Genomic DNA, 25,116 nt, shown 5'->3' with positions numbered 1-25,116 from the left:
TTCCAATGGCTAGAAAACGGTCAAATTTTTGACCGTTGGCTAATACGCGATCACACATACTATATGCAATCGTATATTCTTGCACGCATGACATATGCAATCACATGTGTGGAGATCTCATATGCCACTGTCGCATATGCGATTTCTGCCCCAATGTGCGTACATGTGAATGAGACATTGCCCGTAACAACACTGCTTACAACAACCGACCCGTCTCACTTCTCTCGTTGATTTTAGCCTATCGCGGTTCTATTATAGTCGTCCATTCGTTGCTAAGAGGATTGCTATATCAGTGTGGTTTTCAGAATTTGTTCATATGAGGCTTGAGCATTTGAATGGTTTGGATTGGTTTGCATTTTGTAAAGTACGCAGACAAGTCACCACAGCGAAATGGTGGTCAACCAACACCAAAGTCCTATCATGTAATGGCCGGTATTCCCATATAATAGTCAGCAGCTGGCAGGGAAAGGAAATAAGCAAAACCACCTAACCGAAAAACACCCGCCCCAACGCCCACCCTTTTCTCTCTCTCTCTCTCTCTGGAGGCGAGATAGACGATGGAGCATGGACAGGAAGAAGGAGAAGAAGCTCAGGTAAATACCATACACACCCAAACAACAATATGCAGATTTCTATATACACAAGCTTCATTCAAAACCCTATCCCTCTCTCCCTCCTCTTCTCTCTCTCTCTCTCATAAACAACTTGCGTATTTATCCACATGGGAATTCTGGGGAGATTTTAACATTTGGAGGAATTTCGGATATGATCCCAAATTGAAATATTTAGAAAAATGGGTGTTTTGTACTCCATAGTGGAATTATCAATCCAAGGTGTTAGATGATTCTCGGGCTGGGAACTTGTAGGATGCGCTCGTGTTTTGTTTGGAGAATGCCCCAAGTGGGGCTCGTGGTTCAATGGTCCAAACTGTTGTTTTGACAATGCACTGAAAATCCCACAGATTGGAAGATCCTAAAGCTCGTTTGGATGCCTGTATGTTCTGTAAGTGGGAAGGTGGTGTTTGGGGAGGAAATTCACATGTAAGTCACAGGCAAAACTGCTAGGAAACTTCATGGGGCTGGGAGTGAGAAGTCACTTCCCTGTGAGGGGTTGTTTGGATTTCTGTAAGTTCTGTAACTGGGAAGTGACTTACAGGTGGTGTTTGGGGGGAGGAAATTCACCTGTAAGTCACTTACAGCCTGTTTAGAATCATAAATTAAGCCGTATTTACCTGTAAATAAGTAATGATTAACAAAATGTGTTGTTTGAAGAGCTGGCGTATCTGTTGGATTTACGAGTCGTTGAAATAGGCAGACAAGTTGTCAAGGAAAATCGCCACGTTTTGATGTAAAATCGGCGGGGGAGAGATTTCTGAGGGAAGTGCTGGTAATGTGACTGAAAACATTTCGGTGGTTTGTGGGACACCTTATTGGGCTTACATTCGGTGGCCTATGGTGTTATATAGCTGCGTCTAACACTGCGTCCTCTCTCTCTCTCTTTCCCAATACATGATGTAGGAGATTTCTGTTTCCATTACCAGGTCTCAACTCACCTCTTTGTGCGGGACAGTTCTTCACCAATCCTCCATCACCACCAGGCACAATCACTCGCTCTCTAACACTGTCATTCAACTTCTGGAATTCTCCATCTTTTCCGGTAATGGGTTTTGTCCTTGACCTTCGGTTTTCCTTTTCTGGGTTCATGCTTGTTCAGTTCTCCTGAATGCCAGGTGTTCATTATTCAATAATGGCACCGAAGAGGAAGAGTGTATATGCCGGTTGGAGGACCCATCCATACGGATGCCATAGGGTTTGAATGTCTTCAGCTCATTAACTCTGTTTGTAAATAACCATGTATGGTGAGCGGAATCTGTAGGTTGGTGGTGCGTGAGGCTGTCTGAAGCCCTGTTTCGAGTGCTGCCTGTCTCAGTTGTCACATTGTCTAGTGTTTAGTTTTTTGGTTGGTTATATATTTTGGACTGTTAATATTTTTGGACTTAAGCTTTCCTTAGTTATATATTATGGATTTGTAATATGGTTTCTGGACATGTCGTTGTTATACTTTTTTTTAAGGCCTGCCTATGTTATGGAAATATATTGGATGTGTCCGAAAGTTTGTGTCTCCACCTCATATTGCAGCTGCCGATAGATCCCAGTTGTAGATTAACTGGTGATCTTGTGAATTCTGATATTGTTGTCTTCTTCTTATCAGATTGTGAATGATTCTAGTAATCTCATTATGTAATCCTGCCGTAGAAAACACTCGGTCATTAATCCAATTGTCCAATGTGTGCATGATTATCTTCTTCCTTCCTCCATATGTAGTCATGATAGTGGCCTTCTGAATGCTCGATGAGTATCTCATTTGGTCCGCCTTATTTGCTATAAACATCTTTGGCAGTGTACAAGGTGGCCTACCCATGCTTCTTGCAAGTTCTACGGTCTTCGGTTAGTCAGTGTAGCCACTGTTTCATTGTTAGAGGAGGTCATATGTAACTTGTCTTCATTACCGTTGAACGTTGACTAGGTTTAAAGGTGGGGTTCCAATGGGGGCTACCAAGTAGATGAAATGATATGCTAATCTTTGTATGGAGGATCACCAAAACTCCAATGGTCAATTTCTGTTTTGTTACCAAAGTCGCACCAAATGGATGTATTTCTTAAGCACACCAATTTGCGCGTTCTATACGCCCTCTCCGAACAAGTTATTTATTTGGTCAAATTATGCCAATGTTAGGGGCAAGTAATTTGCTTATTATATATTTACCATCCATTCATGGTCATTTTTTCCATGCCAAACAGGCCCTTATAGGAAAAACTACCAAGAAACTTTATGGGGCTGGGGGTGAAAGTCGCTTCCTTGTAAGGTTGTTTGGATGCCTGTAAGTTCTGCAAGTGGGAAGTGACTTATAGGTAGTTACTTATAGGTGGTGTTTGGGGGAGGAAATTCACATGCATGTCACTTACAACCTGTAAGTCACAGGCAAAACTGCCAGGAAACTTCATGAGGCTAGGGGTGAGAAGTCACTTCCTTGTGACTTATAGATGAAAGTCACTTACAAACTTAACAACTTATAGTCATCCAAAAGACCCTCAAGTGACTTACAACTGAAATTCGCTTGCAACTTAAAACTTGCGGGCATCAAAATGACCCCCCTAGAAATTGAATATTTGGCCTTCTTTGGCTGACTGTGAATCGTTGTTGTGTTTCTTTCTTAATGGTTTATTTACTAGCTACTTGTTTAAATCTTGGAGACTTTTCGGTTCATGGGCCATCCATGGTGGGGCCTAATCCATCAAGTTATCAATGGCTTGGATCACTGAACCATGGGCCCCGGCGGTAGAAATTGAGAACCCAACTCCAATGTACAAACACGTAGGCCAAGCATTAAGCTAAGGACATGTGAGCTGTCATAATGTACAAAGAGGAATTTATATGATATGTGGCCTGGATCTTTGTGAAGTATACATGGGTTTTCAATTTTCACAATTAAGGCCCATGGTTTGGTAATACTGATGATTGGTCTATTGAGTCCCACCATGATGGAAATTGCCCCCCCAAAACCCCCTGGATTGGAAGATGCACCAAGAACCAATATGAGGTTCTTTTTCAGTTCAGTGTTGACTGTTGTTGCATTTATCTACTTAACAATGTATGTATGGACCACAATTTGAAAGGTTAATATTGTCTTAACAAGGGGCTTTTAGAGGCATAGTCCATTTACAGCGAATAGACCGATTGTCTAGATTATTTATACATGGTTCCCACGCATCAGAACTGAAAGCCTACTGTGATGTGGATCATGGGTAATATAATTTCTCTCATACAAGTGGGACCCCTTGTATGGTGCTCAAAATCATACCTTTTACCCCACCATTTGTAAAGTAGGCCCCATTATTTAGTGCTCAAAATCATGTCCTTTATGCCCCACCATTTGTAAAGTGGGTCACATTGTTTAGTGCTTAAAATCACCGGTCTTTTATTTCCACAATTTGTAAAGTGGGCCGCATTGTTTAGTGCTAAAAATCACCGGTCTTTTATTCCCACCATTTGTAAAGTGGGACCCATGGCTCAGTGATCCAATCCCTTAGTTGTGCAGCACTGTGGATGGACCCTTTTCAAAATAATTCCTTGATTAGCTAATCCCACGTTCACTTTGTGGCATGTAAATAGCTGTTATGAACAAAAATACAACAAAGCTCCATATTCAACTAAACAAGGCCTAATTTAGGTGGCTAGGATCTTCCAATATGGGAGATTTTTGTGGCATGATCCATCCATGGTTACGGGTGCAAATGGGTTGGGGTCAAGTTAGGTCTTGACCTGACCTATTTGAGAATCGGGTCAAAATTTTGGACTTAGACCCAACCCATCAAAATTCAGGTCGGGTCTGGGTTGAATCCAAGGCAAAAATAGCTAACCCGTTTATTTAATGGGTAGGGTCTGGGTTAGGAGGACCCAGACCCGACCCATTAATCTCATGGCCAGGTTTGTGTCGAGTTCAGAAATTCCATTTGAGTTTTCAACAGATAAAATGTTGAGTTCAGAAATTCCATTTGAGTTTTCAACAGATAAAATGTTAGCTATATCAAGGTTTAAATAAAATGAGATTTAAGTGGATATGGTCCTAACTTTATGTTCACCATACATCCCAAGAATCATCATGATAAAAAACACGTGTGGGCACACCATAGGGAGCAATGTACAGTCACACCTAAAATTTACATATACATGTTGTTTGGCCGACTTGAGTTTTGGAATGGCCTATGTCTTGATGTGCCCCTTCATTTTGGTGGGTTGCACATGATGATTGGGTTGGATGACATATACACAACAAGTTGGACCCCACATTCCATATAGAAGTTTCTACATTGAGTGTCAGCCTCCATAGTCTTCCTCATTGTTCCCATTGGTGTGGCCTACCTTAGTTATAGATCAGGTTGAATGTTGGGATCTATGCCTGACATGGGGGCCGAAGTAAATAGACTGTTTGGATGACACTCACACATCATGGTGGGCTCCACACAATTTGAACTTGGGCACTCACACAATTTTAAATACTCATCAATTATTTGACTTATGTATAAATTAACTAGTTTTCCTGGGTTTGAGTCAAGTTCATTTCAATATTTGCTAAAATCAGACCCATTTAAAACTGGGTTTAGCCGTTTAGGTCGAGTTGGGTTGGGTTGTTTTTGATAGGACCCAGATCCACTAATTGTCAGTCGGGTCCAATGACCCACTGGGTTAACCTGATCCGTTAGCAATTTGCACCCCCATCCATGGGGGACAAGACAATAGATTAAGGTTATGGATCACGAACCATGGGACCCATTTGAACAAACTAAAACTAAAGTATGATGTAGATGTCCTCGTGATGGTAAGTGAGGTGGGGGTTATTGATGTGTTGCAGTTTCCATGGGCATTTTTCTTGGGCAGAAAGAACTTTTGAATAAAAGATGATATCACAATAAGAAAGCATATTCAAAATTTCTAACATTTTCAGTACCTGGCAATATTTTCATTTCATAAGTTTTTTGCATGAAATTCAAAATATGGACATATTTCTCAATATTGGTGCGGAGGTGCTTAGTATCATTTACCCTTTCGGCCTTTCCCTTCTTTTTTGATGATGTCTGCTACAGAAAATGGCTGCTTTAAAGAGGGCATATGCGGATATTATCCTCAACACAGCAAAAGAGGCAGCAACCCGTATTCTGGTTTCAGAGCGCAAGTCTCTTCGATTCCAGCAAGAACTTTTTGCTGCCAAGGAAGAGGCTCTCAACATGCTCCTACGTCTCAAGCAAGTTATGGATTCCAAGGTAATATGATAATTATCGTACTGGCTTCTCACTAATTTTAGATCTTAGAACTGTATTAGTTGTTCTTTTCGTAGATGGTTTACGACTTCTAATGTTATCTTTTGAAGTTGGATTCTTGATGATTCACCACATGATTTCCATTGTGTCCTTGCTCATTTGATAGCAATAAGAAACAATAATAATAGTCATCATCTACATCTGGTGTATGAATGCAAAGTTGGCAATGAGACTTATGTTTTTATTACAGATGAAACTACAATTTGTATTACAAAATAAATGACTTCCCCCAAAAAAAAAAAAAGAAAAAGAAAAAAAGATTGTAACTAAGGCTGCATATGGATTTACAGAAGAATCAAATTGAGAATTGTGTTTAGTCAATAGGAGATGACAAATTTTGATGATGTTCCTATGTATTCATAACGAGGAAGTGGCCTCAAATTGCAATTGCATTCATTTCAAGTTCAATTATTCTTTATTGTATATTTTATTTCAAGTTCAACTTTAAAGCAATGTAATTTTGATTTAGGGATTAGGCCCTTGGTATGAATCCTAGAAGGGTGTAATCTGCTTATTTCCACTCTGCGATTGCTTCCTTCAGTTCAGTTTGATTGTGCGGCCGGACGCACCCTCCTAGTGGATGGTTCCATAACTTATATTACTGCAATTCTGCATGCACATGTTTATTCATTCTCGCATTTTTTTTTCCCTTTTATGCTCTTCAGATTTTCATAGAGTGAACTACCCATAGTTCTACTCCAAGACGATTCGGCAAGTTATCCTCAATGCATCAGCTATTGGCTTTCTTTTTGTCCTCTCTTGTCTTTGCAACATTTGGTTTTGGTGATTTGATATCAATTCATCATAATTATTTTCACATCATAGCCTTGTCTTGTGATGCAGGACAATTAACCACTTGCTCTAAAAGCTCGAATTGTTAGAGTATGATGAATTAATCCCTTTATTTTATAGCCAGGCCCCATATCTCATGGGTTAGGACTTCAGCTGAACTCCCCTTATGGGCCCCAAATCACATGGGTACCGCCTCACATGGGCCGCCCACCCCGAGTGTGTCCCCGCATCCCACAGGCTACCCCACTTGAGCCCGGTGTGAAATGCCCATTAATCACCCCTAGTGAGGAGTCTCGAATACGAGACCTCCCCCGTGGGCCTCGCCCACCCCGAGTGTGCACCTGCATCCCACGGGCAACCCCACTCGAGCCCGGTGTGAAAATGCCCCTGCATTATCTTAACTATCTGGAGTCAATTGTTCCCATGATTTGCTTGGCAAAAGTTTATGACTGGATGCCCACTTGATGTCAATCCTCCTTTTTCCAGGCCTTGAACTAACAAGCGCATCATTTCCAGGTGGATTTAGGAAGAACTTGCCCATGTCATTTGTTTGTGATTTGTTCCTCAATGATGATATGAGTAGGAAATTATAAAGATGGTTTAAAGCATTGTCCTTCCCCCCCCCTTTCTGGTTATCATCAGCTAACGAGCTCTACTCTAATTAAATTAGCGTTCTAGAGATAAATAAAACCGTTACCATTATTGTCTCAAAGTTACTTTTAAAATTACGTGAATTGTCTACCACGACACGTGGAAGCTTGGCGGAGCTTAGAATCACAACTGAGTCCTGGGGGGATAGGACCACTTAAAATTTTGCCAATTCAAAACATGTACCAATTTAAACTAATAAGGTAGTTAACACTTAAGCTTCTAAGCCAAAGTTGGTCCATTCACATAGACTACAAACGATGTAACACTATAAGCAAATAGTCTATAAAAGAGATAATGATCTTGTGTGTGCATAAAGTTTGCCTAGCATGCAATCAAATTCAAGCATTCATATAATTCAACTAATCAACTACATAAGCATGAATAGATTGCAAACATCATCAATCGCTAATACAAGGATGTATAGTGGTTCGACTACTTGCCTACTCCACTCCTAGCAGATGCACTCTCCTCGAGTGTACCGGTATTTCACTATTGTAGGTTTTAAATTAGCTTCATCTCTCACTTTTACAATGATTTCTCTTACGCTAACCACTAACCTACACATACACTCTCATGTCCATGTCTCCTGCGGAAACTTAATTGGTTTTCTATTGGCTAACCAACAACCACTAGCAGTCCTAATCTAAGGCCATACATACACTCCTGCCGGAGGCTCCTTATGGAGACTAACACGTACGCATTCATGTTCGGTGAATTTGACCATACACAAGAACCTATTTGAGTTTATGTCACAAACTCTATACTCAATCCTACACAAGGAAGGAGTGTATGGACTTTACAATTGACGCCTTGTCGGATTGAGCCTCGTAGTAGCGACTTGCTTGAGATGCTTGATTGATACTCTCCCCTGCTTTAATCAGCTTCTCAATTGCTCCCACGATCGTTAATGTGGATGCTTCAGCTCCTACGATCAACCACCTTGCATATGATACTCTAATGGGGCGATCAAGGCAGTGGGAGTTGGGTTGAATCTCCTACAGCTAAAAGGTTTAGTTGATTCCTGTTAGGTATTTTCTTAGATGGGTGTTCTAGAGAATTTAGAGTAGGATTTGCCTATAGGTTTCGTGTCTAATCTTTAGAACATGGAGCAAATCGAGTTCATCTTCAAAGGGAGCTTGGAATGCTCATTCAGTTGATAAATCATAAGGAAGATTACTTAGATCTCTTTGATATGAAGTCTAGAAGATGGATATTCAAAGGGAAAACACCTAGGCTTCATTTGCACCAAAAACCCATCGGGATGCCCAAGGTCCATATGCCCTGTATAAAGAAATCAAGTTCCAACAGTAAAAAAATGAGTAGAAAATGGCACCTTTGATCGATCGAAGGACTCTTCGATGGGATCGATAAATTTCAGAAGAATTCAATTTGCTTGCTGCACATTTTTAGCTTCCTTTGATTGATTGAGCGTTGAACTTCGATCTATCAAAGCATCGCTGAGACCCATCGAAAGTCTGTCGATGGAATCGAGATTCACTCAAAAACTGTTGTTTGGGCAACGCATTTTACAGTAGCTTTGCACCTCTTAGAAGCCTAACTTATCATGTTCATTATGTGTTTTAGGCTTGGTTTAAATGAGTCAAATGTTTACCTATGGGATGATTCATCTAGAGGTAGGTTGTTTTGGTTCTTAAGGTGGTCTATGGTTAGGTTTACCAAGGCACCCCATGCTTTACCTGTTGTCTTCAGCCTTGATGTTTCAAATCTTCGAGTCTTCAAGTCTTTCAATCTTCAGTGTCTTCTTATGGAGGTTCAACCGACTCAAGACGCCCTAGCTCGTGTCATTGACAAAACTGAGGCACTAATGACTTTAGGCCTTTCTTTTGGTAGTAACTAGAGCTATTTTATTTGAAGTTAGTTGATATTATGGATACTGAAATTCTGGATATCTTATGGTTGAGTGAACTCTAGGGTCCATATTTATAGTCTCCATAGTTCAATAAAACTCGACATGATCATAGTCATACTCCGAGTCAACTCTACCAAAAACTCAACTTTAGCAGAGACTCAGTTTTACTTGGTTAGGACTCGAATCGACTTGAAAGACTTGAAGTGACTCAAAAAAACTTGACCGAGTCTAGTCTTGTTTTTTTTTTTTTTTTTTTGAAACTGCTAAATTTAAAAGGATTTTCTTTTGGAAAAATAATTTTATTTCCTAAAGAAGTGGTTTCTATGTTTTTCGCTATTTTTTGTCTATACTATTATTAAAAGAAGGGCTGCACAATAGATGTTTTGAGCTGCAAAATAGATTAGTGCTTTTGGCCAGAATTTGGGCTTTGCGGGGAGAGTGGAACAATGGATGTTTATGGAATAGAAGTTCGAGGTCCATAGATGTGTTTTGGAGGGCCAAATTTGATGTAATTGATTGGGCTGCAAATATAAAAGGTTTTAAAGATTTTGATTTGTTGTCCTTCTCTTGGGCGATGTTGTAAATAACGTCTTTTGTCTCTGTTGAATAAATTATCATTACCATGTCGGGCTGCTTCATACCAATGTCCCAAATTGTTGTGGGTGGGGATGATGCTTAGCCTAAGATATTAATTTTCTAATCTAAATCCAATCTAAGAAAAAAGGAATAGGCCAGGGAAATTTTGTTTTGTTGGTGTTTTCATCAGTAACAATATAAATAAATATCATGGATTAGCTAGTTGTCTTTATATGTTTATGAAGTTCTTTAACCCATGCTTCTACAGTCTACATTTTTTTTTCCTAGTACATGTTTATGAAGTGCCTTAACCATAGTTCCATTTATCAGTGGATACATATTATAATGGTTGATACCAAGTCATGTGTTATAGGTCCTCAATATGATATTAAGCTGTGAATCAGGGGAACCCAAAATCCCAATGGCAAATGATTGTTTAAATGGTCCATTTTCAGGCCACAAAACAGATTGTTAATATTGTCAGAATGTTTTCAGTACTATCTGTTGAAGTGCCTCAGACGATGAATGGTTCCAAACGTTGCACATAATCATCTTATTTTGCGCTGTGGGCCATCTGCATTGGGGCTCATATGATGCATTGCTAATAGCTGTACTCCATTTGCCACGAAAGTCATGCTCGGTCACAATTTTGGATGACTACTTGTGTTTCAGAGTTTATCTGAATTTGGAGAGAAATTTAATGGCTGAGTTTCGTAGTTTACCCTCGTGGCACTTGCATGTGAGATCCAGGTTATTCACCAGGTGGGATGCTTTGATGTTGGAGGAGATCATAGGCCTTCTGTATATTAAGATTGCAAACTAATCCACTCTTCCCTTCCCTATGCCTGAGGTTGATGCATTCGTGAGCTATGAGGGTGCTATCCACAATCTGTCTACTACATACAATCAGTGTTCGAATTATCTCCGATATTATCTTGATCTCCAGCTCAGCGATACCGATAACACTGGTAGCAATACTGATAACGCTGGTAGTATCAGAAATTCCTGGTATTTGCAATGTATCGCTAAGTTTCGCCAACGTATCAATATCGCTAATGTAATCGTCAATATGTATCAACGATCTTTCAATGATATCGCCAACATATTGATAACGTATTGATATAATCAGAATTTTATTTATTAGAAAAAAATTAATTTCATTTTTTTTTTTCATGGGCACATTGTTGTATGTAGTGTTCGATTTGTCATTGATAATATTAATAATATCTCGATATTATTGATATCACGATATGCGCGATATTGAGACCACAATATTTTGTTTCCTTTCCAATTGTTGATGATTTCTTCGTGAATATCAGGTGTTGTTGATATTTTGCAATATTGATGGATGTTTGGATGAAAGGTTGGATGGTTAAATAGGCTGGATGGGATGGTTGGACTGATTTCTTACAACAACAACACATTCTTTTGAGGCTCCATTAAATGGAAACTTGTTATATATGCATTTTTATTTTTATTTTTTTGCATTTTTTAAATTTCTAAATATGCAAATATATACATTTTAACATATTCTGAAGTTTCGTTGAAAATACCACCGTTTTTCCCATGTTTCTCCGTATTTTTAGTTATCAGTGATATTATCAGCGATATCGATATTGTTCCTGTATCCCTGGCCAACGAAACTTGTAGCGATACCGATACTTTAAATGCTGTCTACAATGAAGGCACCTTGATTTTCCAATATGATCTTAGATAAAACACCTTTAAATATTAAGGCTAGCACTTTGACTAAGATCTTATATGGGCTTCCAATAAGGCTTATAGGTCTAAAATCTTTCAACAATTATGCTCCTTCAATTTTTGGAATAAGGGCTACGAAGGTGACTCCAAGTTGTTAGAAAGGCGAATATATATATAAAGTCCATCACATATCTACTAATCTTGACCAACCAAAACTTCTAAAAGAACATCTCCACGCATTGAATCAAGGGCAAATTTAACTTCTTTCGAAAAATGCTTCTCAAGTGAGTCTTCTTCCTCCACAGATAGGCGAGGAAAATGAAGGCTATCTAGTCTCAGCCTCCTCTATCGATCACAAGATAACAAATTTTGTAAACCTAGATAATGGAGTCACAAATTTGACCCCTTTTCGAGGTTCTAACACCGTCTACCACCAAGTTGCTAATTCTGTTAACCTGAGCTCGAGCACTAGCCATATTATGAAAGAATCGCGTGTTCTTATCCCAACCACAAAGCTCTAGAATGTTGACGCCACCTAGTTTCTGCTTCTTTCGAAAAAGAGGTGTACTTTGTAGGTAAAGCTAATCTTTCAACCCTATCTTCCTCTGACAAATGGCTTGTTTCTTCTTTCATGTCAAAATCATGAATCTTTGCCAGAATAGACTCAAATTCTGTTTCTCTAACACCCAAAACCTCTTTCTTCTACCTTTCAAAAAAAAATAAATATATACCCTTCTTTCTTCTAGATTTTAATTTTTTTTCTTTTAACAACCTGAGCTTGCAGCCTAATCTAAACCATGCATTTCTCACTACTTTGAAAGAGGACACCATTTTGTAACCAGATTCTTGAAACCTTCTATTTCCAACCATGCTAACTCAAATTTGAATGGTCTTGGGCCCCAATTTTCATCATTCGCTTCCAAAACAATGGCATATGGTCAGATATCAGCCTTGGCAGACTCTTTTGGTTAAGTAGGGGGAATTTCTCAATTCAATCTTGCTAAACAAGGAATCTGTCAAGCCGCGAGTGAATAACTTCTGACTGATTGTTAGATCGGGTGAATCTAGCACCCCCTAAAGGAAGATCGATCAAGTCATGAAAAGCAACGCAATCCAAAAATTTCTGCATACTGCTAGTAACCCGACTCCCGTTAGATTTTTGTAAGGAAAACGCACAACATTAAAGTCACGTCCAATGCACCACGGAAGATCTCACCTCTGTCTAACGGAGGAAAGCTTAGCCCACAGCTGATCACACAAAGAAGGTGAGCAAGGGCCATAGACCGAAGAGAACCCAAAAGAAATAAAAAACACAATCCTGAAGGACAACAAACACTGAAAAAGAGCCATAAATACTGTTCTCCAGTTTCCAGACATGTGTATTCTAGGCAACGATAATTCCCCCCACAGAACCAGAAGCATCCAAAGCAACCCAATCAGAATTCTAGATGCCCCAAATAGAATTCAACATACCTCTATCAACTGTCTAAAGCTTCGTCTCTTGCAAAGCTACAATTTTTGCCTTGACTTCCTGCATATCTTTCGCACTTGGGCGTCTTCTGCTTGCAGCCCAACCCTTTGACGTTCCAGGAAAGAACTAACATTGATCACCTGTTCTGCCGATTCTTACCCTTTTGCTGCCGGTTGACTTGCTTAATGAATCATAATTAATCGAGCACTCTTAAGCTCAGAAGATTTCTCTCCAGCTCTTGGGAGATTTTCTAATCTTCAACAGGTGATCTTTGTGAAGCCTTTGAGCTCCTTTACCCTTGGTAAAATGGAGAAAATCGTAATCTTCTTCTTTGGCACTAAAAGACAGGCAAACCATCCCTCCAACTCTCTCGAGGACATCCTTGGACCATTGAATCTGAGCCTCAGAGAGATTGAAATTTCCTGAAGGTTCTCTGCTATTTTTGTCTTAGAGACAACATTGGATTCGTTCAAACGTTTTGTTGCACACAGTGGGGTGACTCTTAGAGCATCCTCCAATAGACAACCCTCAGGATTCACAGCTTCCATCCTAGAGACTCCTTGTTAACCTCTTACAGCATTTCATCAAGAATCAATTCACCATCAATGACTGATTGCTTGTCCCAGTGATCTTCCCCATAGTGTGATTCATCAATTTGGCTTGCACTTGCTTCAGTGATTTTCGGGCTCACACCATCAGAGAAAGCTTCGAACTCTGCTTGTGAGTCACAGCAGCAGAGAGATCTCTCGCCTTCAGGGACCTTCGGCCTTCCGAAAGATGAGGGATTGGGAGGAATATAAAGTGCGAAAAGGTCCCACGTGCGACCACTAATTGCATTTGTCTGGAAAGACATTTCATCCTTTGAAGCATGAATCAGAATCCCATTAAAATCTTTCGATGTGATGGTGCTGGTGAGTAATCTTCCACAACCTTTCTATAACATCTATCTGCTCATGGGATTCTGTCATGTGCCATGTCTCCATACTCAACAAAATGGTATTTCAGAGTCCAACATCGGCATGTCACCAAGATGGGGTTAACACTTGCTTTTCTTAAAGCTCCCTCTTTCCTTTGGATTACTTCCTATTCTTAAGTGATTGTTACTGATTATTCCTATGCGGTGCCTTTGCTTACCTAGTCTAACACCTTTTCCATGAACCAAACTCAATCCTAAGTCTCTTCCTTATGTTTTTCTTCAGGTACATTGATTACCACAAAGTTCATCATTTTCTTCTACAAACTCTGGGTGACTATTCATCTCAATTCATGTTGTGTTTGATGAGGCCCGCTTTCCTATTATGTTGATGGTCTTTATTCTTCATACTCTTGCATCTTAGGGTGAACTGCAACTTTAGTTAGCATGTTTCTATCCTGTTTTTAACTTCATTGCCCCTTCCTTCTTCCTCCACTTCAAGGGGAGAATCTCCTGCTTCCTCCCTGATCAGTGGAGATCCTTCTTTAGTGTCCTTTGCCTTCTCCATCCTATCCTCTTAAAGTATATCATTGCCAGCCCAAGACTATTTCCTTCCACCTTCCTCATCTTCACTTCATCCCATGATCACTCGCATGCGTGCTTGAAATGCAGTCTTCTCTTCCTATTCATCCTATCACTCATTCTTCGTCGTTGAAGGCCCATTGTGCTATTCTTATCTCTCTTCAAGATAAATCCGAACCTTATTCATACGCTACTGCTTCTAGATCTCCTCATTGGCATCAAGCTATGATGGAGGAGATGCATGCTCTTCATGCCAAGAAGACTTGGACTCTTATTCCCTAACGTTACTATATGAATGTTGTGGGTAACTGTTGGCGCCTCCAAAGTTTCTTGAACTTGTCTACCACATCACCTCTAACTTGTTCACATGCTGCACCATTGTGTGTGTGTGTGTGTGTGTGTGTGTGTGTGTCTTTAGACTATAAATTGTTGATATCATGATATGTCATAAATTGATATGGTATATTATTAATATGATTATCTATCATCTATTAAGCGATTATCTTTAATAATTTGTGCATAAAATTAGTAGAATAAATAACATATACAGTTCAACAATTAGGCAAAGATTATTAGATTTAGATTAGGAGACAAAAGTAAGAATGTAAGAGTACTACCAACTACAAATTTACGATTCTACTGTTACCAAGGTTTAGAAGTGACAAATAAAGATAGTGTGTTACAGATTTGCTTAATAAACAAATTAACTAAACACATAAGCTCACAAAGGAATTAAAATAATAAAATAAATAAAATAAATACAATGATAATATCCAACTAAAATAAAAATTAGAAAACAACAAAAAATTTCAAAAGATGATATAAAAAAAAGGTGAAAATGAATGTATCGACTTACCATTTTGTCCATATGTCCGTTTTCCAACTTGATTTTTGAAGAAAATATAAAAAATTTAAAAATGGTTGGAATTACATTAAAAAATTATAGCTCATAGATGGTGGATCCATGTTCAAACGACGGAGATTTATGTTCAAACTCATTTCCCCTATTCGATTTTTTATTTTTATTTTTCGAAAATTACTAGAAGTAGATACATTATTTTTTTTACAGCACATGGGATGACAGATACATGTTTAAAGAGCATAAATCTAAGTTCAAACAACATAAAATTATCATTTTCTTCAATGGGGATTTTTTTTTTTTTTTTTAATGGCAAAAAAGACCAGAAATACGTTAAAAATAAATTTACAGCATATGAAATTTAGATCTTTGTTCAAAGAACATAGATCTATGTTTAAACAATATAAATCTATCAATCCCCCAAAGAAATTCTGGAAAAAGAAGGAAATTTTGCCTAATAAATGGCAAAAAATGGCCTGAAAATACGCGATTTTTTTTTCTTCTTTTTTCTTTTTTGTTGTTGTTCATATGTGTGAATCTGTAGATCTAGACTTGGAACATGTTATTCATGTTTGATTTGTAAAAAAAATTGAAGAAAACTAAAATAATTAAGGAATATCACTGAAAAATTGAAAAAAAAAATGTATGAAAATTTAAAAAATGAAGAAAAATCCCAAATCAAATAAGAAATGGTCAATTTGGGGTTATGAGCTTGATTCGACACCCTTACAATAGGATTTATCAAAAAAATGGCGATTTTCACTTTGTTTTTGAGTTTCTAAAAATTGCATCCGGTGCTTCATTCCTTGATTTGATCCAAATAAAGATGTTTTGATTTTCAATTCTTAAAGGGTTTTAGTTGAAAATGATCCTACAACAGTCAGGTGGAAAAAACTCAAAAAAAGAAGGAAAAATGGGAGTTTTGAGGAGCCCATGAAGAGATGTGTATCAGTATGACCGATAGGTATACCAAATATCAGTACTGATACAAGCTGATACGGTGCAATTTTTAAAAAAAAAATTTATTTATTTAAATTTTTAAAATTTTTTATTTTAAAGATCGGGCTGATACTCATACAACCTTGTGTCACACATTGTACTAGCCTGATACCAATATGATATGGGCATATCGGCTGATATGCTACTGATATTCAGAACCATGATCTGGACCAAATCTATGGTTTGATGATAAATTTGTTGAGATTAATAGTCATATTACATGGGATCAATCAACTGTTCCTCAAATTTGTATGATTTATTTATTTTAATTAATTGTTTGGGTTAGAGTAAATCATGATTGATTCAACAAATTTCCCTTTGGTATCTTATCACTTTTTTAGTGAGACACATTTTGGGCATGCAACAATGTAAGAGGGATGCAAAATTGATTCCATTTGAAAACCTCTCGAGTGAGCATTCAAACAAGTCTAAGATCATGCAATTACAATGTCTTTTGAGTGAGTTATGGCCAATTTACAGTAGTTGTCACGAGATTCAAGGGCATTTTGGTTCATTTATATTATATTAGGGTTTTTAGTTGTCATGTCTATGTAAAGGCCTCCTTGCTTCTGATAGTCCATTTTGTTATGTTTGAATGAAAATTGAGTTGGAGTTTTTCCTAGGTTGGAGCATGTATTTTTCCCTTTGGGAATGCATTGCATATGGTATAAGAGGGGGTAATTGATCACTAGTTTTGACAAGAGACTGTTGGGAATCATTCCCACAATCTTGGTTTTACCTATCTTGGTTATTGACACCACTTTCAGATCCAGATCTATACAAAACATGGCTTGGATAACCATGGCCTGTACCCCTTGTGTTAAATTGGTATCAGAGAAAGTTCTGGTCTTGGGGTATTGATTTCTTCTCTTCTCCTCCTTCCTCATTTTCTTTTCTTTTCGTTTTCGTTTCCCTTCCCACAACCCTAAGCCTGTAAAATCCTAGATGCTGCCCTTCACCCCAAAAATCTAAACCATCTGTTGCCGAAACCTTCGATATAGGCTCCTATGTCAAATCTGTCCATGTTTCTCAACTGTATGTCCCTTCAGTCATATGTGTACACATATAAAGCCTAAAACAATCCTACATCCTAGCTTTTCACACTCAAATCTTAGGTCCGCAGTCACCAATAAAATCCAGCCCTTAATACTCCAACCAGGCATCCTTAACACGCTTAGTTTCAATGATTAGGTTATTGGTTCTTTTTAGTCTTTGATTGTATTGTTTGTCTCTCATTCCTTGTATTGCATGGCATTGGAATGTTATGAACTCATTTTGGATATATTTGCATCATTTATGGCTGACTAAACAGCTTTCCCCTAAATAATGGAAACAAATCTTTAGGCATCTCCCTCTCTCCCTCCCTCCCTCAAGTGTGCCATCGTGTGTCTTGTGTCTTTTGAAGTTTCACATTAAGTGGTACATGTGATGTTTCCACATCCAAGGGTGCAATACATATTGCCATACTGATACATAAAACATTGTCCACTTAGTCCAATACTGGTACATAAAACATTGTCCCCCCATTGTGGATGGAGCATAGCTTGAAAATCATATTGTTGAGCTGATCTTAACCATCCAATGGGAGGCTATCAAATGGACAGTTGAAAGGAAAGTGGTCAGCAATCCAAATTTAATGGACAAAATCAGTTGGTTGACATCATGAGGTCCAGATGGGTCATTCATGTGACAGGAGTAATTCCAAATCAGTTTATACACCCATGTATGATTATTTTGTTATTTACATGAATTATACTGCCCATTGTAGGGACAAGTATTATGCATGATGTATAATATCATTCCTGCTATTAGGAAACTTAATTAGATAATCGCCAAAGATTCATGTTTTATGGGGGATGTGCAGGCTATATGTAGCAGCCATATTCTAGTCAGGAATTTGTATTGCAGATCATGTGTGTCTATAGAGGCCTATAGGTGATATATATGGAATTCCGGCAGATATATAGTGAATCTCAGCAGGATTGGACTCTATATGTAAATGGTGGGTTTCTAGGAAGATTTTCTGACAAACATACACGTTAAAAGTCCCGTATGGCTAGACAGAGAAACGAGCATGTTATATTGGAGGGAAACGATAGGTTCAGATTCTTTGTTTTCCATAGAGATGCTTTACGAAAGCTTTTTATTACCCAAAGCTTTTGATTAATGGCAGATGAAAAAAAAAATGTTAAAAAGCTTGTAGACCCTCTTTTGCTTGCTTAAACTTCAATTTTCAGGATTAATATTTTTTTACTTGTGCGTGGTTGCCACGCTATGGCAATGAGTCGAGGTTTAGTGAGAGATGCTCACATCCAACCAGTTGGATGATAAGTTACCATACACCCAATGATTAACTTCCAACCTATCATGTGTGTGCAACATCCTCCCTGTCCAATTGGTTGATCCAATGATGAGGATCACTGCAAAAATTACTTCCATCTACCCATCAGGTGGGTCACACCATTGAAAATAATGTATAGCCACTGATAAATAACAAATACAAGTGTGTTCTGCCTGTTGTGTTGATGAGGATGATTTTCACAAAGCTGATCCTCATGTTGGGGCCAACCTATTGGACATGGTGGATGCCACACCCATATGATAAATTGGAAGTTATCTGCTGGGTGGATAGTAGCTTATCATCCATCCGGTTCGATGTGGGCATTTCTCAGGTTTAATCGTGTTGCACTTTCAGGACTTTTGTTACGCTTTGAATTTTGATTGTTTTCATTATGGTAACATGCATTCATACATATGCCTAGGTGTGGGTGTATTGGGTTGGCTACATGGCATGTCCATGTATATTTCATGTTGGCGTCCCCATATAATTTGCTATACAGTAGCTTGCATAGTTTCGGCTGACCTTTGATCTCACTAGGTAGTATAAAGTTGCATAATATCAATCCATTTATGGTATACAGTATTCTTTCACTGGAATATTGAAACAGTTCCCTCTAGAAATGATTCAGTTGTGTGGTACAGTTCATGATAGATCTGGATAGTTCTTGAAATATGCATGCAATTTCCTTTGAGAATGGTATACAGTATTCCTTCACTGAGCATTTCTTAAATCCAAATTTGAGATTTTGTAAGTACATCAAGAAATTCTAGTAACCTCCAAATTTTGGTTTTTGCAAGTTTTCTGTGGTGTTTAGTATATAAATGATAATAGTTTCTGGTGAGCTTTCCATGCTCAGACTGGGTTGGAATCTTTATTGGTATGTCATGTTATATAAGCTAAATAATAAAGGAAGAGATCGCAATGGCTCTAGGCATGAAATTTTTGTGCTGCGATATTGTGTACCGTTAAGTGGCCCACGCATATGATGATCTAAACTATATATCCTGCATGATCTACCATTGATTGGTGACCACCAAAAAATTGCCTTGATCAGACTATCCTTGCTTTCTAGTAAATGAAAGTTTTCTCACTGAATGTAAATTGTTGCTGATTTTCATCTTTTAGTGTCAATTCACAGATTAAATGGTGAGGATTGTCTAAACAGTGTGATTTATTTTGTATGTGCAATCATTTGGACGTATCATGAACCATTCCAATCTCGTCCATTTATGCCACAAGGAGTGGTGGCATAGAGGCATGATACTCCACGGCTTTAAAGCACCGAATCATCTCCCATATAATTTGGTTGCTTTTCAATAGTCGGTCTGTAATATGAATCAGTGTTCCAAATATAGGCAATATTATCAAAAAATCGACAGAATTTGGGGAAAAAATCCAAAAAATCTCCATGTTAAGGTTATTTTATTTATTTATTTATTTATTTTTATATAAAGAATTTTGTTTTTTAGATGATTTTGATCACTCTTGGTTTTTATTGAATCAAAATTTGGATTTGGGAGAGAAATCTCGGCTTGAAGCGGAGACAGACCAGAACTCAGGTGATAGAAAATCTATAGAAACATCTTTTTTTTTTCCTTTTTCTTTTTTCCACTAAATGTTAATATGGACTACAATGAAAATCCATATGAATACACGATTCTCATGCATTGACATGGATTTGTGGCTAAAAAAATTAACATTAAGTGAAAAATGAGGGAAATCCTTTTTATTTATTTTTCGAATTATTGGAAAATGTGTTTTTCTCTATTAATGAATATGGAAATTTTATATATTGACGAGTGGGCCAATCTATTGATTGTCTACAAATTTTATATATTTATTTTGTACTGATTTTCTTCGACAACACATGGTTTAGGCCCTTATAAAATGGAACTTATCGTGTAATTGTTCTTTGCAATATTTTGATTTGTTAGTGTGTAAACATGTGATCTTTTAACATCTCCTGAAGTTTCACTGAAAAATTCCACTTTTTTCCCAATGTATCCCTCAGACGAAGATTTCTATTTTTATTTTTATTTTTATTTTTTATTTTTTGTTTTTTATTTTTTATTTTTTATTTTTTATTTTTTATTTTTTATTTTTTATTTTTTGTGTATCGGCAATAATATTGGCGATACCGATACATGATTCCGTATCCTTGGTCATCAATACATGCAAGGATACTCTGAACAATGGTTATATCTAGTCTTTTTCAATGTGGTGAAGATTCTATTCTTTAGTTTTGTTAAGCTTCTGTTCCTTAGTTTGGCATGTGGAATATAGTAACGTGTTTGACTGACCATTTTTTAGATTGCTGAGGTGGAAAGGGAATGCTTATGTCAGAAAAGAAAGGTTCAAGAGCTTGAAGTTCACCTCAACAAAGCAGAAGAGACAGTAAAAGACCTCAGAACCGAGCTAAAAATAGTGCATGATGAACTGGAGAGCATGAAAAATAACCTGGCAAAGCCAATGGACGAAGAAACTGCGAAGTGCCATTGTGATGTCCGCGACAATGCATGCCGGGGGAAGAAAATGTATACTTATGATTCAATCATGTGTGGTCTTGTTTCAAGACCCAAACTTGTGTCAACTTTCGACAGCAGGGATACATCGCAAAATTGGTCAAGTGCAGATGATTGTCGTCGCATGCCTCCTTTTGAAGATGCAACAACACATACTGAACCCTCGAATGCTGCATCACCCTCAAAGGATTATTGTGCTAGCAACCCTGATTTGCCATCCATAATTATGAGAAGCAAAGAACCTGCTGAGTCGTACAAAAATGGATTTACCCAGAGAATTCATGCATCAGAACAGAACCTGCTTTCAGGGAAACTACCTCCTCCTGGGCAAACCAATGATAGATGTGAATCGGTAGTTGGAGAGGATGGAACAGCCAAAAAGATTTGCACCGTGGATTCACCTAAGGTTGAGAATGCAGAGGTTCTGGTCGAGAACTCAACTGGGTCGAAAGAAATGGTGCAACATGATAGCAGCAGTGACAGAGGCCGAGTTGTCACGTTCTTCCGCAGATCCTCTTTGAGAAAGCAACGGTCTAGATGTAATCAAATTGAGGCTACAACCACCTGGGGAACTCTACCTGCTCAGGTCATGGAAAACCGTGAACTGTCAAATGTTTACTCTTGTTCTGAAAGTTCTCCATGTTCACAAGGTAATGCGACTGAATTTGAAGCAAACCTATCGAGCATGACTCGGGAAGAGGCCCATAATGGCTTTGACTCCCATTTTGCTCCCGAAGACAGCAAAAACTCACAAAACAGAAGTGATGGTGAGATTATTGTGACAGGGAGTGTTGAGAATGCTACAGATAAATTAAAATTATTGACCGAGGAATCCTTGTTAACAAGACAGGATTCCAAAGTTGCAGATGCTTCAGATGTTTCTGTTTGTAAAGTGAACCTTGAGACGGTTGATGTGCCATTGATGAATTCTGATTTGAAAGATGAAAAACTATGCAAAATAGTTGGAGCTCCTACTCAAGCTGCAAATGATAGGCTTCTCAAGTATACATTCCGGCGGAAGCGCAAGAGGGAACCTTTGGGGATCCACAAGGATGAGATTGTCATTGAAAAGAAGAACCCTTCGAAGAGAAGGACAGCGGATAAGAGAACTGCCGTGCTGGAGACACAAAAACCTACCCAAGTGATGGGTTCATCACGAGACAGTCGCCGACTGGTGCAGGTTGCTCGCCAGGTTAGTGTATTTTCATAATTCCTATTGTTGACACTCTTGCCAATCATCGATATATAACTGCAAACAGTTGTAGTATTGAGATTAGGGGCGGCAAAACTTGACTGGACCTGGACCCAACCTGGAAAGTTAGGGTTTGGGTCCAACTCATTTCCCATATGGGTTGGATTTGAGTTGTGTTTTGTGAACCTGAACTTAAACTGGTTGTGTTTGGGTTTGGTATGCCCAGTGTTTGAAGTATCAATATCGTTACAAGTTTTGTTGCCGAGGATAAGGAAACAATATCGATATCGTTGATAACTAGAAATGCAGGGAAACATGGGAAAACGATGAAAATTTTTAGTGAAACTTCAGGAGATGCTAAAATACATATATTTGCATACTTAGGAATCAAAAAAATGCCAGAGGAATTCATATAAAATAAGTTTCCATTTGATGGCCGGCTTAAAAGCATGTGTTGACGTAAGAAATTAGTCCAACCATCCCATCAATCACATCTATTCATCCAACCATCATACCTTCCATCCAAACATCCATCGGTATTTTAGAATATCGACAACACAATATTTTGTTGAGAAATCATCGACAATTGAAAAGGAGACTAAAGAATGTAGTCTCGACATCGCCCATAAAAAATTGAAATGGATTTTTTTTAATAAATAGATTTTTGGCAACATTGATGCATTGGCGATGTTATTGAAATATCACTGATACCATGGCGATACAAGCTACACCTAGAATTTACATAGTAAAAAATATTGACAATACATTGGAGACATTGATACATTGGCAATACAAGCGACACCTGGAATTTACAGTTGAAAATATTGGTGATACATTGGCGATACTTAGTGATACATCGCCGATACCTGGAATTTTTTATACTACTGGTGTTATTGGTATTGCCACTAGTGTTATCGGTATCGCTTAGCTAGAGATAGAGATAATATCAGGGATATTTCAATAATATCGGTGATAATTCGAACAATGGGTATGCCAGACCTGGTGGGTCATGAATATGGTCTACCCCTTGCCTCGCTAAATTGCAAACTACATGTGTATTATAACTGTATTATAACATATTATAAGTTTAAATTTTTTTGAACTTGGTTATAATGGTCATAATAAAAGTCTGATTTTATATTAATTAAGAGTTCTACTTATGAAGTTGATATTATATATATAGAATGACAATGTATTTTTTTTTTTAAAAAAATTAAAACTAAATGGGTTAAGTGGTTTGGGGTGGGGTTGAGATTTTCAACCCATTTAATAAATTGATTGGGTTTGGGTTGGACTTATCCTTGTTATGACCCGAACCTAGCCCAACCTGACCCATTGCGACCCCGAATTGAAATACATAGCCATTCTATTTGTTCTTGCATATGAAAAGAGAGTATCAAGTACCACTGCCTCTTAGTTATGGAGCGCTCTTTTATCTTTGTATATGTGGCATACATAAACAGGATCCTGATTGTTCATCTGCTGGGCCCTGTCATAGATGGACCTACCCCAAAGATCACACCAGCTGGATGTTCCCATCTGCCAATTAGAAGAACCTTGGTGATTGGAAATGGACTGTGAAAACAAATAACCTAGATAATGGTCGACATCATGGTTGAAGATTTGCCAATCAGCAGTTAGGATGAGCTGAACATTGTGAATTTTTTTAGGTCAGGGGTCATCTACAGCAGGCCTAACAAACAAGCGGTCTGAATATTGTACCTCTGTGCCATAGTACAGAGCTGCGTGCTTGTTTGATGACTTTACCTAAGTATTCTATTCTTTGAACATGTTGGCCCGTTGAGACTTGTTATGCCACAGGATGGAAGTTTCCTTTCCTAATAGATCTTGAATGATTTTCTTATACGTTCTTTTCTTTTTGCAGCTCATTTCTCTTTCTGGGAAAAGATGGTAGGAGATTTTCGGCTTTCTTATATCGAATGGGAAGTGAAGTTGAACTTGAAGGACAACCAACTCTAGAACTTGATTTTCATTGACATAAAACTCATTCTGCTTTCAACTGCTACTGCTACAGCCTGATGAATGACAACCCATCCTTTCAGCCAAGGTTCGCATGTTCATTCCAATACCCGATAAAAGCTGACTTCGGACTATGATGTGGAGATCGAGAACTTGGTTACTTCTTCAGAAATAATGCATGGTATCATCCGCGTCACCCATATGTGTTGTTGTCAAACTGTTTATCCTTTTCATCCAATGATTTTGCTGAGTTATTCCGTCTGTAATGTATGCACAAAGAAGTTACGAGAGGTGGCTCTTTTTATTCAACCTTTGAGGAGTGTTTCTTGTAGACTTTGGTTTCTTAACTGGCTGATCCTACTATTTTCAAGCATTGACATGAGAAACTTCATGCATGTTGTGGCGGCGGATTAAGATTCCATTACATTCCAAGTTTTCCTTTCTTTCATGATGACCATTGCTCCTGCTTTTCATGTATTCTACAGACCCACCATATACATCTTTCCCTTCAACATTCTCTCTGACTTTCTGAGTCTGATGCATTATTCTGAGACTCGGTGACTCGATATACTGCTGATTTGATTCAGTAACTGAGTTCCTCCATCAATTAAGCGTATACAGCTTGTACAGTGTATGCTGTGTGGATTGTCACTCTGTTTTCCTTTCCTGGTAAGTGTGGACTGTCTATCTATTGTTTCTTCTCTACCAAAAAGTAAGGCCTCTGAAGGTAGATATGCTACTGGAATATGTGAGTCATAAACATGCACTCAAACCACCGTAATGTGGCT

At 38.2% G+C, this 25,116-nt stretch overlaps 1 protein-coding gene across 2 annotated transcripts; it reads left to right on the top strand.

The window, feature by feature from the left end:
* Nucleotides 1–440: 440 nt before the first annotated feature.
* Nucleotides 441–24,785, top strand: LOC131237362 (uncharacterized). 2 transcript variants are annotated; one of them, XM_058235080.1, is made up of 5 exons: nucleotides 470–593; nucleotides 1,541–1,656; nucleotides 5,646–5,822; nucleotides 20,945–22,348; nucleotides 24,234–24,785. In XM_058235080.1, exons 3-5 carry the CDS (start codon nucleotides 5,649–5,651, stop codon nucleotides 24,261–24,263), a joined length of 1,608 nt encoding a protein of 535 aa, XP_058091063.1. In that variant the 5' UTR covers nucleotides 470–593; nucleotides 1,541–1,656; nucleotides 5,646–5,648; the 3' UTR covers nucleotides 24,264–24,785. The 2 variants fall into 2 exon arrangements, with proteins under 2 accessions (XP_058091062.1, XP_058091063.1); XM_058235079.1 differs by lacking the exon at nucleotides 1,541–1,656 and having other exon boundaries at nucleotides 441–593.
* Nucleotides 24,786–25,116: the final 331 nt, after the last annotated feature.

This window comes from Magnolia sinica, chromosome 2 (genome assembly GCF_029962835.1).
Source record: "Magnolia sinica isolate HGM2019 chromosome 2, MsV1, whole genome shotgun sequence".
Taxonomy (NCBI): domain Eukaryota; kingdom Viridiplantae; phylum Streptophyta; class Magnoliopsida; order Magnoliales; family Magnoliaceae; genus Magnolia; species Magnolia sinica.
The sequence above is the reverse complement of the archived record's forward strand: the minus strand, read 5'-3'. Positions and strand labels throughout refer to the sequence as shown.

What these genes read in the sequence shown, in the direction of transcription:
- LOC131237362 (XM_058235079.1), top strand. Translation starts at nt 558, where the DNA reads ATGGAGCATGGACAGGAAGAAGGAGAAGAAGCTCAG. An exon ending in AGCAAGTTATGGATTCCAAG is followed by an intron (nt 5,823 to 20,944) that starts GTAATATGATAA and finishes ACCATTTTTTAG; the next exon opens with ATTGCTGAGGTGGAAAGGGA. An exon ending in TGGTGCAGGTTGCTCGCCAG is followed by an intron (nt 22,349 to 24,233) that starts GTTAGTGTATTT and finishes TTCTTTTTGCAG; the next exon opens with CTCATTTCTCTTTCTGGGAA.